General features: G+C 46.8%; 1 protein-coding gene across 2 annotated transcripts in view; it reads right to left on the bottom strand.

Annotated features, from left to right (window-relative positions):
• The window catches only part of PLCD1 (phospholipase C delta 1), a 53,842-nt gene that overhangs the window by 35,574 nt on the left and 4,768 nt on the right, over positions 1-13,500 (bottom strand). Inside the window, exons 1-2 of one of the 2 annotated variants that reach the window (XM_041408856.1) lie at positions 10,076-10,505; positions 5,734-5,898 (exon numbers count right to left, since the gene is read on the bottom strand). In XM_041408856.1, coding sequence (XP_041264790.1) covers positions 5,734-5,898; positions 10,076-10,175 — 265 coding nt within the window. In that variant the 5' untranslated portion in view covers positions 10,176-10,505. Of the gene's footprint in view, positions 1-5,733; positions 5,899-10,075; positions 10,506-13,500 lie in introns of those variants that run through there. The other variant, XM_041408857.1, reaches the window with a different exon arrangement.

The raw sequence follows: 13,500 nt of genomic DNA, 5'->3' as shown, positions 1-13,500 counted from the left end.
TTTAACATATGCCACAGAGAATAAGGTCAATATTTTTCAGTGCACTGCCTGTGATGAAAACTGTCCCAGCGTCGCCCGCGGTGGCCTGATTGAAAACTCAATCGAAGAAACAGGCAGCTCTGCATCTGAGATGACGTGTTTGATGGCTTGAGTGATTGTGATAAAAACTGATGAGACCCACAGACAGACGGTTTTGTTTTCACAGCTGACAGTGCCTTGCATAACGCATTGGCATCAGCAAATATTTTTCCAGGGATAACTACATGTCTGACCACGAAAGCAGTGATTCCTCAAGAAACTGCAGAAGGAAGCTGTCGGTGCAGCCAGCTACCTGCTGTGTGCACACAGGTTGCTGAGGGTTTCTGTTGACTTTAGACACTTATCAGGAACAATTTCAAGCTTTTCCTTCGTGACTCCAGCAAACACAAGCAATATTACATCCTTCCTGTTCTTCTGCAAGTTCAGGACATTAATTCAATGGAGACAATAATTTGTTCTTCTACAAAAGTGGTATGATATGTTCACTGTATGGTATTTTAAGGATATTCATAAATTTCCCAGCAAGCCAAAAGCAAAGGAAGAAGTTTTCTGCTGAACACTGGTACTAGGCTATAAACATAAACCTTTTGTACTATGTTTAAACCAAGCAAAAAATATCCTATAACTGTGCCAGAAACTAGAGGAACAGAAACAAATTCTGTGCATTTTTAATAGGGAGAATAACTAGTCATCAGATCAAAAGATCTGTTTCATGACTTTAAGTAATAATACAGTCATCACTTGCAACACTCAGTAGTCCAACCGAGTTTAGCTCACCCCCCAAATCTGATTATTTTAATCAAAAAACAGAAAAAGAAAAAAATCTAACAATAGGAGTTCTCACGTAAAGCTTCTGGCCAGAAATGGATACATCTCAGCTACAACTCCTGACGTTCTCTCTTGACTTCACTGCTCGTGACTCAACAACACAGCCCAGTGAATCATCCCTGCTTCAGTGTGTGAAGCTTTTCATGGCTGTCATGGAAAACATCACCTCCCTGAGCTTCCAGGAGAAGCACAGTGCAGGAGGCACCAAAGCACCATCTCTGGGGCCCCACTGTAGCACCCCTAAACTTGATAGACTCGTTCAGCCTTTTCCTTCTGCCTCTGAACACTCTGTTTCTCCACCAACTGCTCAAAAGGATGATTCACTGGAAAGTTTTCAACCATTCTCACAAATCCCCAAGTTTAGAGAGTTTCTAAAGGGATTGAGTCTGGCTTAAGTGAGCTCACACTAGGGATTACAGCTGGTTTAAGAAAATACTTTCAAAAATCAATTTCACTGAAAGCAGCAAATGCCTTTTTTGCTCTTTTTTTTTTTTTTTTTTCACCTAGATGAGATCTGGTATTTGACCACAGCTGAACGAGACAGTGCTAGTGACAGGCTGCAGCTCTGCCCCCGCTGGCTCTCCTCCCTCACACCACAGTGATGCTCAGCAGTGAACTGCCTCAGAATTAACTGTTTTCCAGCTCCCTCACATAAATCTTTTTTTTTTTTTTTTTGTCCCAAAACTGTTAATCCAGCCACTTTAACTCTGTTTCTGGAGGCCAGGGAGAAAGCACTGTGAAAACCTCCTGGGCCAAAGAAGCATCCACCCTCCCATGGCCCTACACAGCAGTTGGGATAATGAGAGCAGCAGTGTGTTTGTGGATCTGGTTGTAGCTCAGCCACAGGAAGGAGCAACCTGTGGTGAAAAATGGATTTTTAAAGGTGATTTTGAGCAGCACTTGGTGCCCAGCACTCCTGTGATTCTGCTGGAGGCAACCAGAGAGTACACACAGGGCAGAACATGCTTGCTGTAAAACTGGCTTAAGATGCTTCAAGGGCTTTTGGGAGGGAAAAAAAAAATTGCCCTGGGGTTAAATGGAACATACTGAAAAATAAGGAAGTATTGACAATAAGGAGAAAATGGATTATTCTACCAGATCAGAAACTATTTTGGAAGGACAGCTTATCCCCAAAGTCCTGTTTGGGGGATGCAGCTATGAAGACAGCATCTGATTTAAATTCCCAGTTGTTTAAAATAAAGACAACAGAGGAAGGTACTGCGTATACCACATGTATCTGATCCAGGCAACATCTGTTCCTGTCACAACCCTGATAAGTGGGGTTTTTTGAACTTCAAACATTTGACATTCTCCTGTCTAACCCTGGCAGTCCCCAGCTTTATCTACTGGACTCCATCATACCATGGTTTACAAATAGCTTTTCCACATGGTCACAAGAATAACAACAGGAATAACAAGAAACTATCCAAACAAAAACATAACCCTTAGACTTCCCTTCTCTGAGGCGCATCCATTGCTGTCAGCAATGCTGCAGATAAGATTGGACCTGCTGCTAAACCTCCCAGTTTCCATTCTGCTCATCCTTTTTTCCATCCTGAAAAGGGAGTTTATCTGCAGCTTTGGAAAGGCTTTGTCCTGGAGAGCAAAGTCAGTGTTTGTTAGCAAGGAAGGGTGACCCTCTGCAGAGACTCACCCTGATCTTGGGTCTCAAATCATGACCCCGCACTCCTCCTCTGCTGTGACAGCCTTCACACTGACCAAGGGAGAAGGCAGATGGGGTGACAGAGCCTGTCAGAGGCCACAACATGAGCCGGGGTAATCCACTCTGTACCTGCACCCAGAGCAGCCTGGTGAAGTTAAAAGCTCCAGAATGAAACTCAAACACAGCAGTCACTCTGAAAACTCACAAATGGAAGGTGTCAGAGGATCAATAAACGAGAAAGGCAAGGAGAAACATGACCAGAAGGTAGAGGGAAGTGATTTTGTCCCTCTCCTCTGCTCTCATGATACAACACCTGCTGTACTGCAGCTCCGGGGCCTCCAAGGATGTGAATCTGCTGGAGCAAGCCCAGAGGACACCACAAAGCTGCTCCAAGGGCTGGAGCCCTCTGCTCTGGGGACAGGCTGGGAGAGCTGGGGGTGTTCAACCCAAAGAGAAGCTCCAGGGAGACATCAGAGCTCCTTCCAGGGGCTTCAAGAGTCCTTCCTGGGGAAGGACTTTTGTCAAAGGCCTGGAGTGATGGGACAAAGAGGAATGGCTTCACACTGCCAGAAGGCAGGTTTAGATTAGCCACAAGGCAGTGATTCCTTACAGTGAGGGTGGTGAGGCCCTGGCACAGGCTGCCCACAGAAGCCGTGGCTGCCCCATCCCTGGAAATGTTCAAGTCCCTTCCAACACAAACCATTCTATGATTTTATGAAAATGGACCTCTTTGATGTTATGACCTTTTGATGTTATGTAGGACTTTGTAGGAGTCAGTACTCATCTCTCTCACTGACTTCCAGGCTCAGGTGTGTCCAGAGCTGGTGTCCCTCCAACCCTGCCAAGAGCTTGGCACAAGTGCAGGCATGGACTCACATCCTCCCAGGAGCACGTGGGACACAGCCTGTCCAGCTCCCACAGCCAGATGGGTGCAAAGCCAGTCTGGCCAGAGCCTTGACAAGATTGCCTTCACAGAGCTGCAAGGACAAGCTCTGCCTCTACTGACTTGTCTCCATTGCTGTTATCCTGATGACAAAATAAATAAATAAATAAATCTTTCCCTGGGAAAGATGTGCCTGCACGGGGTGGCAAGGAGCAGGCACGTGCTGTGAGCCATCAGGTAACATTAGTCCATCTCCACACCCCCAGGGCACAGCAGGTTCTCCTGCCCACCGTGGCACTGCCTGTCTCCAGCAGTGTGGCAATGCTGGCTGTGCCCAGCTACCACAGTGTAAATCCACACCCACACACCCCCAGCCTGTGCTCAGAGCCCAGCTCAAAGGACTTATCTCGCTCTTGTTTATAAAATAGTCCCAGTTGCAACCCTTCTCCATGCCAGGTCCACAGCCATGGATCCACCAGGGCTTCTCCAGGCAAACATCAGGGTACCTGGAGCCTCAGCACAAGGATCCTTCCCATTTACTTCCAAGGACTAGGTGGGGTCAGGACTGTTGCTGTAGGGGCTGTCAGACCCCATAATTTGGAAACTGATGGCTCAGAGCACAGGAAAGGGAGCTCTGAAAGTCATTCTTCTCCATTCACACCTTTATTTGATTTAGAGCAAGATATATTAGCAAGATAAATAATACAGAGAAAGATATATACTATGTGGTAAAGGACTTTGGTTTTATATGGGACAGAGCTCAGCAGAGCAGGGAACAAACATTCACTGAGGATTTTCTGTTTGTTGTTACTATGATGGGTTATTGCCCTGGGAGACCTGAAGAGCCCAGCTGAGCTCAAGACCCTGCCAGGCTGGGCATCCAAACACCCAGGAGGGGACAGCCTCCAGCCCAAAGCCCCAGGGCAGGTCTCACTGCAGCCTTCCCCTTTTATAAAAAAGGAGCCACAGGGACTTTTTACAAGGGCAGATAGTGATGGACAAGGAGGAACAGATTTAAACTAAAAAAGGAAAGATTTAGATGAGATGTTAGAATGAAATTCTTTACTCAGAGTGTGACAAGACACCAGCACACGTTGCTCAAGGAAGCTGTGGAACCCCCACTCCTGCAAGTCTCCACGGCAAAACACCTGGATGGGGCTTGGAGCAACCTGGCCTAGGTGTCCTTGCCCATGGTAGGGAGTTGAAACTCCTTGATCCATGACCTTTAATGTCCCTTTCAGCCCAAACCTTTGTGATTCTATGATTTAAAGTCTTTTACAGTTAGTTAGAGGGAAGAGAAAGAAAACGTGTGGAGAAGGATGTACAAAGAGATTAAATGAGGTGCCCAAAGTCATGCGAGAAAATTTTGGTCATCAGGGTTACAAAGCAAACATATTTTACCCTGCTACTTTACTCCTCCTACTGGAAATCTTATCACTGCTTGTGGGAGGAAGGGAGGTAATTTGAAAGACCCACCCTTCATTTAGTTAATTGTGTTCATTACCAAAAGAACCTGTGTAATTAACACATTTCAACATGCCATAAAACATCTTCCATGTTACTAATTTATCTCCTGGATTTACAAGACCAAAATGATTAGTGAAATAAAAGAGAAAAAAAAAGTCAGAAAATATGGAGAAATGTGTCAGAAAAATATGGAATAAGAAAAAAATATATATATATAAACAGACACACCCTGTCTGATTCCATTTTGTCTGCACAATTGGGTTCAATTGGGGTCCCAATTATGGTGCCAAGCTGGGTGCTGCTGGAACAGAATGGGTTTTCCTGTGCCATATAATGGTGATTGTAGTATCAGGACTTTTTACAGCAGGGCAGATCCTGGGTTTCCAAGATAAGGATGAGAATAGGCTGTCCTTCCCAGGGACATCTCCTGTCAGCCCTAGCATTTCCACATCTCTGCAGTTCTCTTGTGAGGCTGAAATGGCAGTTTTCCCTGGGGCTGCAGGCAGAAAGGAGCAGCAGCCACACACCACACCACAAGTGCTCACACCATGTCTCACACCGAGCATTAGGGCTCGGACACCTGAGTGACCTGAACAATTTTGGGGAGGAAACAAACCAGGCAGGGCTGCTGAGACCAGCACAGCCCACCCCACAACCATCTGAGGCAGCAGCTCATGAGCTTGGGCAATGTGACCATTCCTGACACGGCAGATTCCTCGTGGCTGTCCCAGAGGTGTCAGCATCACTCAGCGTGTGTGTCACAGCAGGAATGAAGGACCTGCTCTCATTGCTCCACACCACATAATGGTCCTGGTTCACCCAAGGGACCTCTGACAAAGCAAACTTTACTCACAGATCTGCGACTCTGGGGATCTCAGCACCTTCTTTGACTCCTGCCAGATGGTTTTGCAGTCCTCCTGGAGCTTATAGAACCGCTCCTTTCTCCAGGAGCTTGACTTCACTTTTAGCAGCTGGCTGCCTTTCAGGAGGAACTTCAGGTCCTTGTCATCTTTCAGGCCTGTGGAGAAACAGAAGTGGTAATGTTTTAAGAGACACCTCAAGAAATGATGCTCAAAGAGTTTTCCCTTCCGCAGGGGCAGCCAGGTTTGAGGAGCAGAGCAGAGCAGAGAGGCTCAGAAATCCTGCACACCACTTCATGATCACAAAGGAGGCTGAAGCCTTTGTGCTTCTCAGATTGGATCTGAACACTTTGTGTTGTAATTCTCAGGCCTTTTACAAAGGTAAAATACCTCCTTCTCAGCAAATAGTTAGGATGCAAAAAACTACAACAAAACCAACAGCAGAGAAGTAAAAGCGGAGAAAGGAAAATTGCATAACTTGTAACTGGAATGCTGTCAGGAACTTTCAAGTGATTTCAAATCTGCAACAAAATTTCCTTTGTGGAAACAGGAATACACAAACATATCTCTCATCCTCCTCTGGCAAACAGTGCCTTCCTATCCACGTGGGAATTTTGCAGATCAGATGAAGCTTGGGAGAAAGAAGTTTGGTGACAGGCAGCAACAGATCGCTAGGACAGCAGTAAGGAGCAGCCAGGATCTCCTCATTGCTCAACCATCCGAAGGGTCTTTGTCTTTCTTACATTACAAAGCCAATGCTATGTCAAGTAATAACAACCAAACCTTCTGGTTGTGGGAACTTCGAATTTCACAACTTAACCTAGATTCAGGAAGGCATTTAAGACATCTAGAGAGGAAACAGGCACCTACTGAGACTCTGAAAACAAATTTGGCATTCTACATGGTTTTGAGTGTCTCAGCAGTGCCTGACTTCTGCATACCTAAAGACCTTGGAGAATCTGTCCCTCAAACCAACCATTAATTACAGATCTGAAGCATGCAGACTGAGCAGGGAGAGAGCATGAAACACAAGAAACATATCCTGGGCTTTCTGTAATAGGCACCTTGCAGCTCTGTGACACTGCATGAAAGGCTGGCTCAGAGCTGGTGAAGCAGCATTTATCTCTGCAGAGCTGACCATGCACATCCCAACTCACAGGAAACTTTTCTTCCCTTACCTTGGCAGTGCAGGGAGCCACTTGGCCACCTGCAGCCACCTGACGCTCATCTCCAGGGACATTCCTCAAATACATACAAACATAATGTGGAGTCTCACAAATAACATTTTTTCACTGCAGTGTCCCCTGTGACAATGGGCTGGTTCTTCTCTGGGAGACACAGCTGCTTTGAATCACTGGCTTTTAAACAAGGCAAGGCAATAAACGACCAGGCATCACTTCAGGCCTGCTTGAAAAACAAAACCCTGAGATCCAAGTGGCCAAATTCCCAGTCTCCTGACTTCCATACAGGAAACTGAAGCGCCAGGTGCTGGAAAGCACCAGTGTGGGTCATGGTGGTAGCAGCAAAAACCAGCACTGAGAGTTTGTAACTGGGATACACTGGCCTAAAGAGAGCACTTTAGACTGCCAAAGCCTGAGATTTACATCAGAGATAAATATTAGGGGTGTCCAGTGTCCACTTTGTGAGCAGCTCACACCATTTATTGGTTTTACAGAGCTCAAGGAGCATGTCCAGAGCTGAGCCAGGCTGAAACATCCAGACTTGAAAGCATCAGAGTAGAAGCTGGAGATTCTGCAAAGGTGCCTTTGGCCTCTTTCTTTCCTCAAAGTAAAAACAGGTATTTCATTAATTGTCTTCCCTGCTACAGCACTGCTTGGCTCCCCAGCTCATGAGTGGTCTGGAGGTTCCTAAGAGGGGAATTTGAATGCTTCCCCCACAGAAAACTTTGGAAAAAATTAATGGAGAGAAGAAAAATATCTGTATCCTGGAAAGCACAGAAGGGTGACAAGGTGAGGACAGCTATGGGACCCGGGACAGCATTGCCAGGGGTTGATGAGAGGCCAGATCATCTGGAGGAAGGACACACACCACAACAGCTCCACAGGTTCTTGGTCTCCTGAGCTGGCTTAGAGCTCTGCTTTAAGGCACAGGCCCTCCAAGTGCACAGACTGCAGTCTCACTAACATCCCTGGGGCTCCCCTCAAGGTTCCTGGAGAGGAAACCAACTTCTCCCTTCTCCCTACTCACCCACATTTCTATCCTCGCTCCCAGCTCGATTCCTTCTTTTTCTTCAGATCCCAACCACTCTCAATCACTACAGGACTTGGAGGAGGACAAGTCATCCTGGGGTGACATGACAAGGAGAGCAGGAAACCCAACAAATCCTTTGGATGCCAAAGTCTCTAAGTGTGGAATGAGAAATCCATTTAACCAGAACATGTTTTGTTCCACAGACCCTGAGTGCAGCATCTGTAACGTGTCCTGCCACCAGGACACCCCAAAGAGCTGCACCAATGTAATAAGGACAAATCTGGGTGGGCACAGGTGGTGGCCAAGGGCAGATTCCTCTCCTCCATACTTGAACCACAGAGTTCAGACACAAGCTGCAGCTCAGAGCCCTTCATCCTGTTCAGCAGCACAGCCCAGTCAGTGTAATGGCGTGGTCAAAACTCCCCTTCTTCTTCCCCAGAGCTTCAGGCTCTGCCTCCTCTGCCCAAGCAAGCACTGGCACAGACTCTTTCCTTGGGTGAGTCACTTAACTTCTGTGTTCCTACCTGCTTTTTGTTAGGCCATAGTGCAGCATAAGACACTCTGATCTGCTGATACAGGAACCACAAACACACCCCTGATGTGTCAGTGGGACATTACTCTCAGCTGGTTACTGCTTTCCAGTAAAAAAAAAAAAAAAGAAAAAAAAAAAAAAAAAAAAAAAAAAAAAAAAAAAAAAAAACAAAGAAAAACAAAACCACCTTTTCCCAGCAGAAACCTGAAGATTTCTTCCTAACAACGCCATGGAGAATCATGGAATGGTTTAGGTTGGAAGTAGCATTACAGGTCATCCCATTCCACCCCCCTGCCATGGACAGGGACACTTCCACTAGACCAGATTGTTCAAAGACTGAAGCTGAGGAGGTTTGTGGTCCAGAACTCCATCTCACAGCAATGAAAACCAGAGTCATACATATTGTACACATACACCAAAAAAGTTAAAAAACCCTGTGCAGCAGGACAAGGACATTGATTCCCAACTATACAACAACATTAAGCATTATAAGCACAATCACTGCACTGAAAAAGATGTGTAAATCCTGCCTGAAGCATGTGCAAGACTGTGTCTTGCTTAGCATCCTCTGTAAAATACCAAATACACACTTAGCATGAAAAATTCCAGAGTGCCTTTCAAGGGTCAGGACCCCCTGCTTGCAAAACATCAATCACACACTTTCTGAAGAGATTATATTCAGCACACAGTGATGTTCAGAGCGAAAATCATACTTGGCTAAGGTAGGAGTGCCTTGAGCACACACAGCACTGCAATAACCATCGTGTTAATACACTGCACTAGGAAGCTTCAGACCCTGAGCCATCAGAAATGTTAACCTTTGCCTTATCTAGCAGGTTTACAGCAAGCAGGAAGCTCAATAAAAGGATAGCTGTCACGGTAGGAGCCAGGCTTTGAGCTCACTGAGGAGCTCCTTAGGATGGCAGTGATAATCTGTATTATTGTAGCATTCTCACAAATCTGCTGATCTGATAGAACTTAATTACACTCGCTATAAAACAAGTCTCCTCCCGCCCGCTTTCCCCCTTCCAGCTGCTTACAGACCAGGTTTAACTCAGGTTTGCTGGTTTAAAAGGGCAGAAAGCCCTTCTTGTAAAATCTAAGGAACTCAGGTGAGTAAATGGCTATTTCCCACTTCCATCCACCCTGTGTGTCCACAGGAATCAAAGAACTTGCATCCACTGGGGCTGTGCCTCCAGAGAGCAGGAACCAGCCATGAGTTCACAGCCAGGCACACAAGTTATGAAACTCCCTGGGTTTCCTCTTTCATGGGCAGCCTCCGCGTGGTCCCCTGGGCTCTTACAGCAACAGGCAGCACACCACCGAGCAGGGCTGAAACTGGCCAGGAGAACGGCACCCCAAACACCCTCAATCACAGGCAGTACAGAAAGCCCAGCAAGAGCTTTGGGAACCGAGCCTTTGCCCACACTCTGATGCCTCCAACGAGGCTGTTCACACATCTGGCGTGCGGTTACAAGCAAAGGAAACCTTGGGAATTTAAAAATAACGCCGGAGTTTAGGGCGGAGCGCTGCCTCCGCGCAGGGAAAAGAGAAGGGAAGCGGCTGCCGGGTGTGCCCAAGCTGTCCCTTACCCAGCCTGATGCCATTCAACGCGGCCACTCTGCGGCTCTGCTCCAGCAGGATGTTTTCCTGGGACACGGTGCGCTTGGGCTGCCTACGGATGCACTGCATGATCCAGCGCGGGGCTCGGGCACAGGCGGCGGCCGTCGGGAGGGCTGGGGGGCCGTGCCACCCCTGCAGGGATCCCTGCTCATCCAGGAGCTCCGGCGGTGTCACACGGGGCTCCAAGGAGCGGGCAGCGGGACGGCGGCAGCACGGCAAGGCAGGGGAGGGCAGAGTCCGGCTGGGGGTGGGACCGTGGCAAGTCTCTCCTCCTGCTTCACACGCTGGATGCAAAATTAAGCCGAGGAGCCTGCCCAGGTAGAAGGAGCAAGTTTTCCACCAGTGGGATTTTACGCATTGTTTCCAGAGGTTGGAGGAGTCGCAGATACTGTTCGTGGGTCTTAATCACTGCCTTGGGCTTGTCAGCCTTGTCCTGCCCACGAGCGAGCCGGGCTCCACCCTTTCTCTTCTGAGCAGAGCCGCTCCGTGCTGCTCCCGCTGACCGGCGCTGAGCACGGTGCCTAAAACACCTCCTGCCAGGGCAGATGTGACCCAAAAGATGCTCGGAAATTGAGTTTTAATCCTCTTCCTTTTCCACCAATGGAAGAGTATTTTCCTAAGAGTGCGGAGAGTGCCTTCTCTGCCACCGATTTCCCGTGTGACTTGGGTGAGTCACTGACCCTGCATTTCTGCATAGCTTTGGGTTTATTCTTGTAATTCAGATTTACTCTGCACTCTGGTATAGGAAAAAGCTTCCTCAGGGATTTAACAAGTCACTGATTACACAGAATCACGGAATAATTCATGTTGGAATGAACCTCTGGGGCTCTCTTGTTCAATTACCCATTCAAAGTGAAGAGTCACCTTCAAAGGTAGATCTGGTTGCTTGCAGCCTCGTCCAGGTGAGTTTGGATATCTCTAGGGACAGAGACTCCAAAACCAATTTGGATACCCATACAAGAGCTCAGATGTTCTCAAAAGAATTTGTATGTTATGACCAGTATAAATTTCCTTTGCTGTAACTCACAGCCATTCCCCATTGTCCTGGCAATGGCTGGGACTAAAATCCATCACTTCCCTGGCCAGGACCTTTTCTTAAGGGAAAAACAGCAGCTATACACACATACACTTTGTCACAGACTATTTTTTTTGTTTGGTTGGTTGGTTTTTTTCCTCATTGCCTTTGCAAGCTGCTGCTGTAAGGGTGAAGGTAGTGCAAGGACATGGGTCAAACAGGGGTGAATGTTCCTTACTGCAGAATCAGCATACACCCAAGATACGTGATATCAAATCACACTGTTTCAGCCACTCTTTTCAACTTAAATGAAGGCTTCCCCTTCACCAGCCCCTCATCATAGTCAATACAGATTTTATAAACATTATCTCTGATTCTGGTGCCTGTCAATCCAGACATCTTCCCCTTCTTTCAGCAGTTTGAAGGAAGCCCTACCAGCCCTCACAGGGAAGAACAGAGCACTGGGTTTGACCAGCACAAGGACAGGGTCAGAGTCATTAATCACTGCTATACACCACAGGTGAGAAACTCTCTGGGGACAAGACAGAGCCATTGCATGGCCTTGAACAGCAGTACACCTAATAACTCTTTATTTACACACAGCCTTTGCAGATCACAGACAGCAAAGGAGAATAAAGGCAATTTCTGGATGGGGCATTGATGAACATGTTAGCCAGATTATCAGTGTGTTTGGAAAACACCTCCAGCCTTTCTGGGCCCCCTGCACAGACAGGGGCTGGATGTCAGAGATTTAATCTCCATAGCACTCCCCTGGGAGCTGGGAGCTTTGTTTTTGCCTGGCAAGGAGGTGAGCACCATGATGTAATGGCTAGATGTTATTTATTAGCTATCAGTCTCTGAGCACTTCCCATATTTCACGTTGTGCACATTGGAGAGGACTGATCCAATTAAAGGAGTGGGGAAGTCTCCTGTAATTGCCTTAGCAAAACAATTTGCTTCTATGCACCAGCTCTCCTGTCCAGCAGCAACCAGCATCCCATAGGGATTGATCTGGGAACACACAGAGGCCCTGTGCTTCACTTTCTCATTAATTCCTAATTGCAGTGCCAGTGACAGCCCTGCTCAAAGCTTTCCATGCCCTTGGAGAGCATTTTACTGTACTCAGCCCTGAAGTTTGCTCACACACTAAGCACAGGGTCAGCACACTATGAGTTTGGCTACCTCTCCAGAACAGCAACATGCAAGTTCTGCTGTTGTGAAGGCTTCAAAGATGTAAAGCAGTTCAAATCAGTTTGTTTTTAAAATGAAGATGAGACAAATTGAGACAGAAATTCCCTCCTATGGGAAATGAATGAGCTGGATTTATTGTGGTCTTGAGATAATTTAAAGACTATGTCACAAGTCACAGAAGAAGCCTGATGGGGAAGGGTGGCATGGGTATTGATGTTACACAATGCTGCTGTCACACTCCAGCAAGGGAGGAAGTGATTCCTGCAAATGGCTCGTGGAAAAATTGTTCAAGCCTTATTCACTGCAGGTAACTGCACCTCAGTGGGTCGTGCAATTTTACCCATGTGACCAATCCCAATTAAATAAATGGTCCTGGTCACATGAGTGAAGTTATCCACGTCCCCATGCCCAGGATTTGCTGTGCTCATTACCCTATCGATTCCAGCTGGATTACTCACAGCGCAAATGGAAATCAATGGGAATGAGGATGCCAGAACATGGTCCCAAAGTTAGCAAAGTGCTTGAATATCCAGGAAACAGGCACTTGCAGATGGAGTGGCTGCAGTGTCTGGTAGGAAATGGGCTATGTGAGAACGCTACAGTCCACTGGCTGCTCTTCAGATGATTTTCTAAAATTAATTAATCTCCATCACATCCTTTCACATGGGAGCTAAGGAAAGGAATTACCACTTCACACTGGGAGAAGCCAGTTGGCTTTTGAGTTCTTTATTAGGGCTGCACTTGTTCTCCCACCACCATCATATTTAGGTAACAGAAGAAGTAGTGCAACCCAATTCTGGTCACAGTCTCTTTAGAGCACATTGACAAAAATAACATGACAAAACTCAGCTGCTGATTTCCCCAGATTTGTAATAATTTAGGAGCAGAACAGAAATACCTGTGCTGGTGATGACCTCATCACTTCCCCATCACATCATGCACATTAGAACTACTAATGCCTATGAGAACTGCATATCAAATAATAAATGTCATGTTCAGGGCAGATTTTCTCCCTTCCCCCTAAAGAGGCCAAAGGTTGTGTCTTGCCCTGTATTTGTTACCAAGAAGAAAAAAAAAAACAGGTCTATTTAACATCATGCCATTCTTCTTAGTAAAGAGTATGACAGAAAGGTGCCTCCCACCTCTGCAGGGTCCCACCTGCCCTGTCCTTCTCTCTGGAGTCTGTTC

This window comes from Onychostruthus taczanowskii, unplaced genomic scaffold, assembly GCF_017590055.1.
Source record: "Onychostruthus taczanowskii isolate IOZ18803 unplaced genomic scaffold, ASM1759005v1 scaffold3, whole genome shotgun sequence".
Lineage (NCBI taxonomy): Eukaryota > Metazoa > Chordata > Aves > Passeriformes > Passeridae > Onychostruthus > Onychostruthus taczanowskii.
The sequence above is the reverse complement of the archived record's forward strand: the minus strand, read 5'-3'. Positions and strand labels throughout refer to the sequence as shown.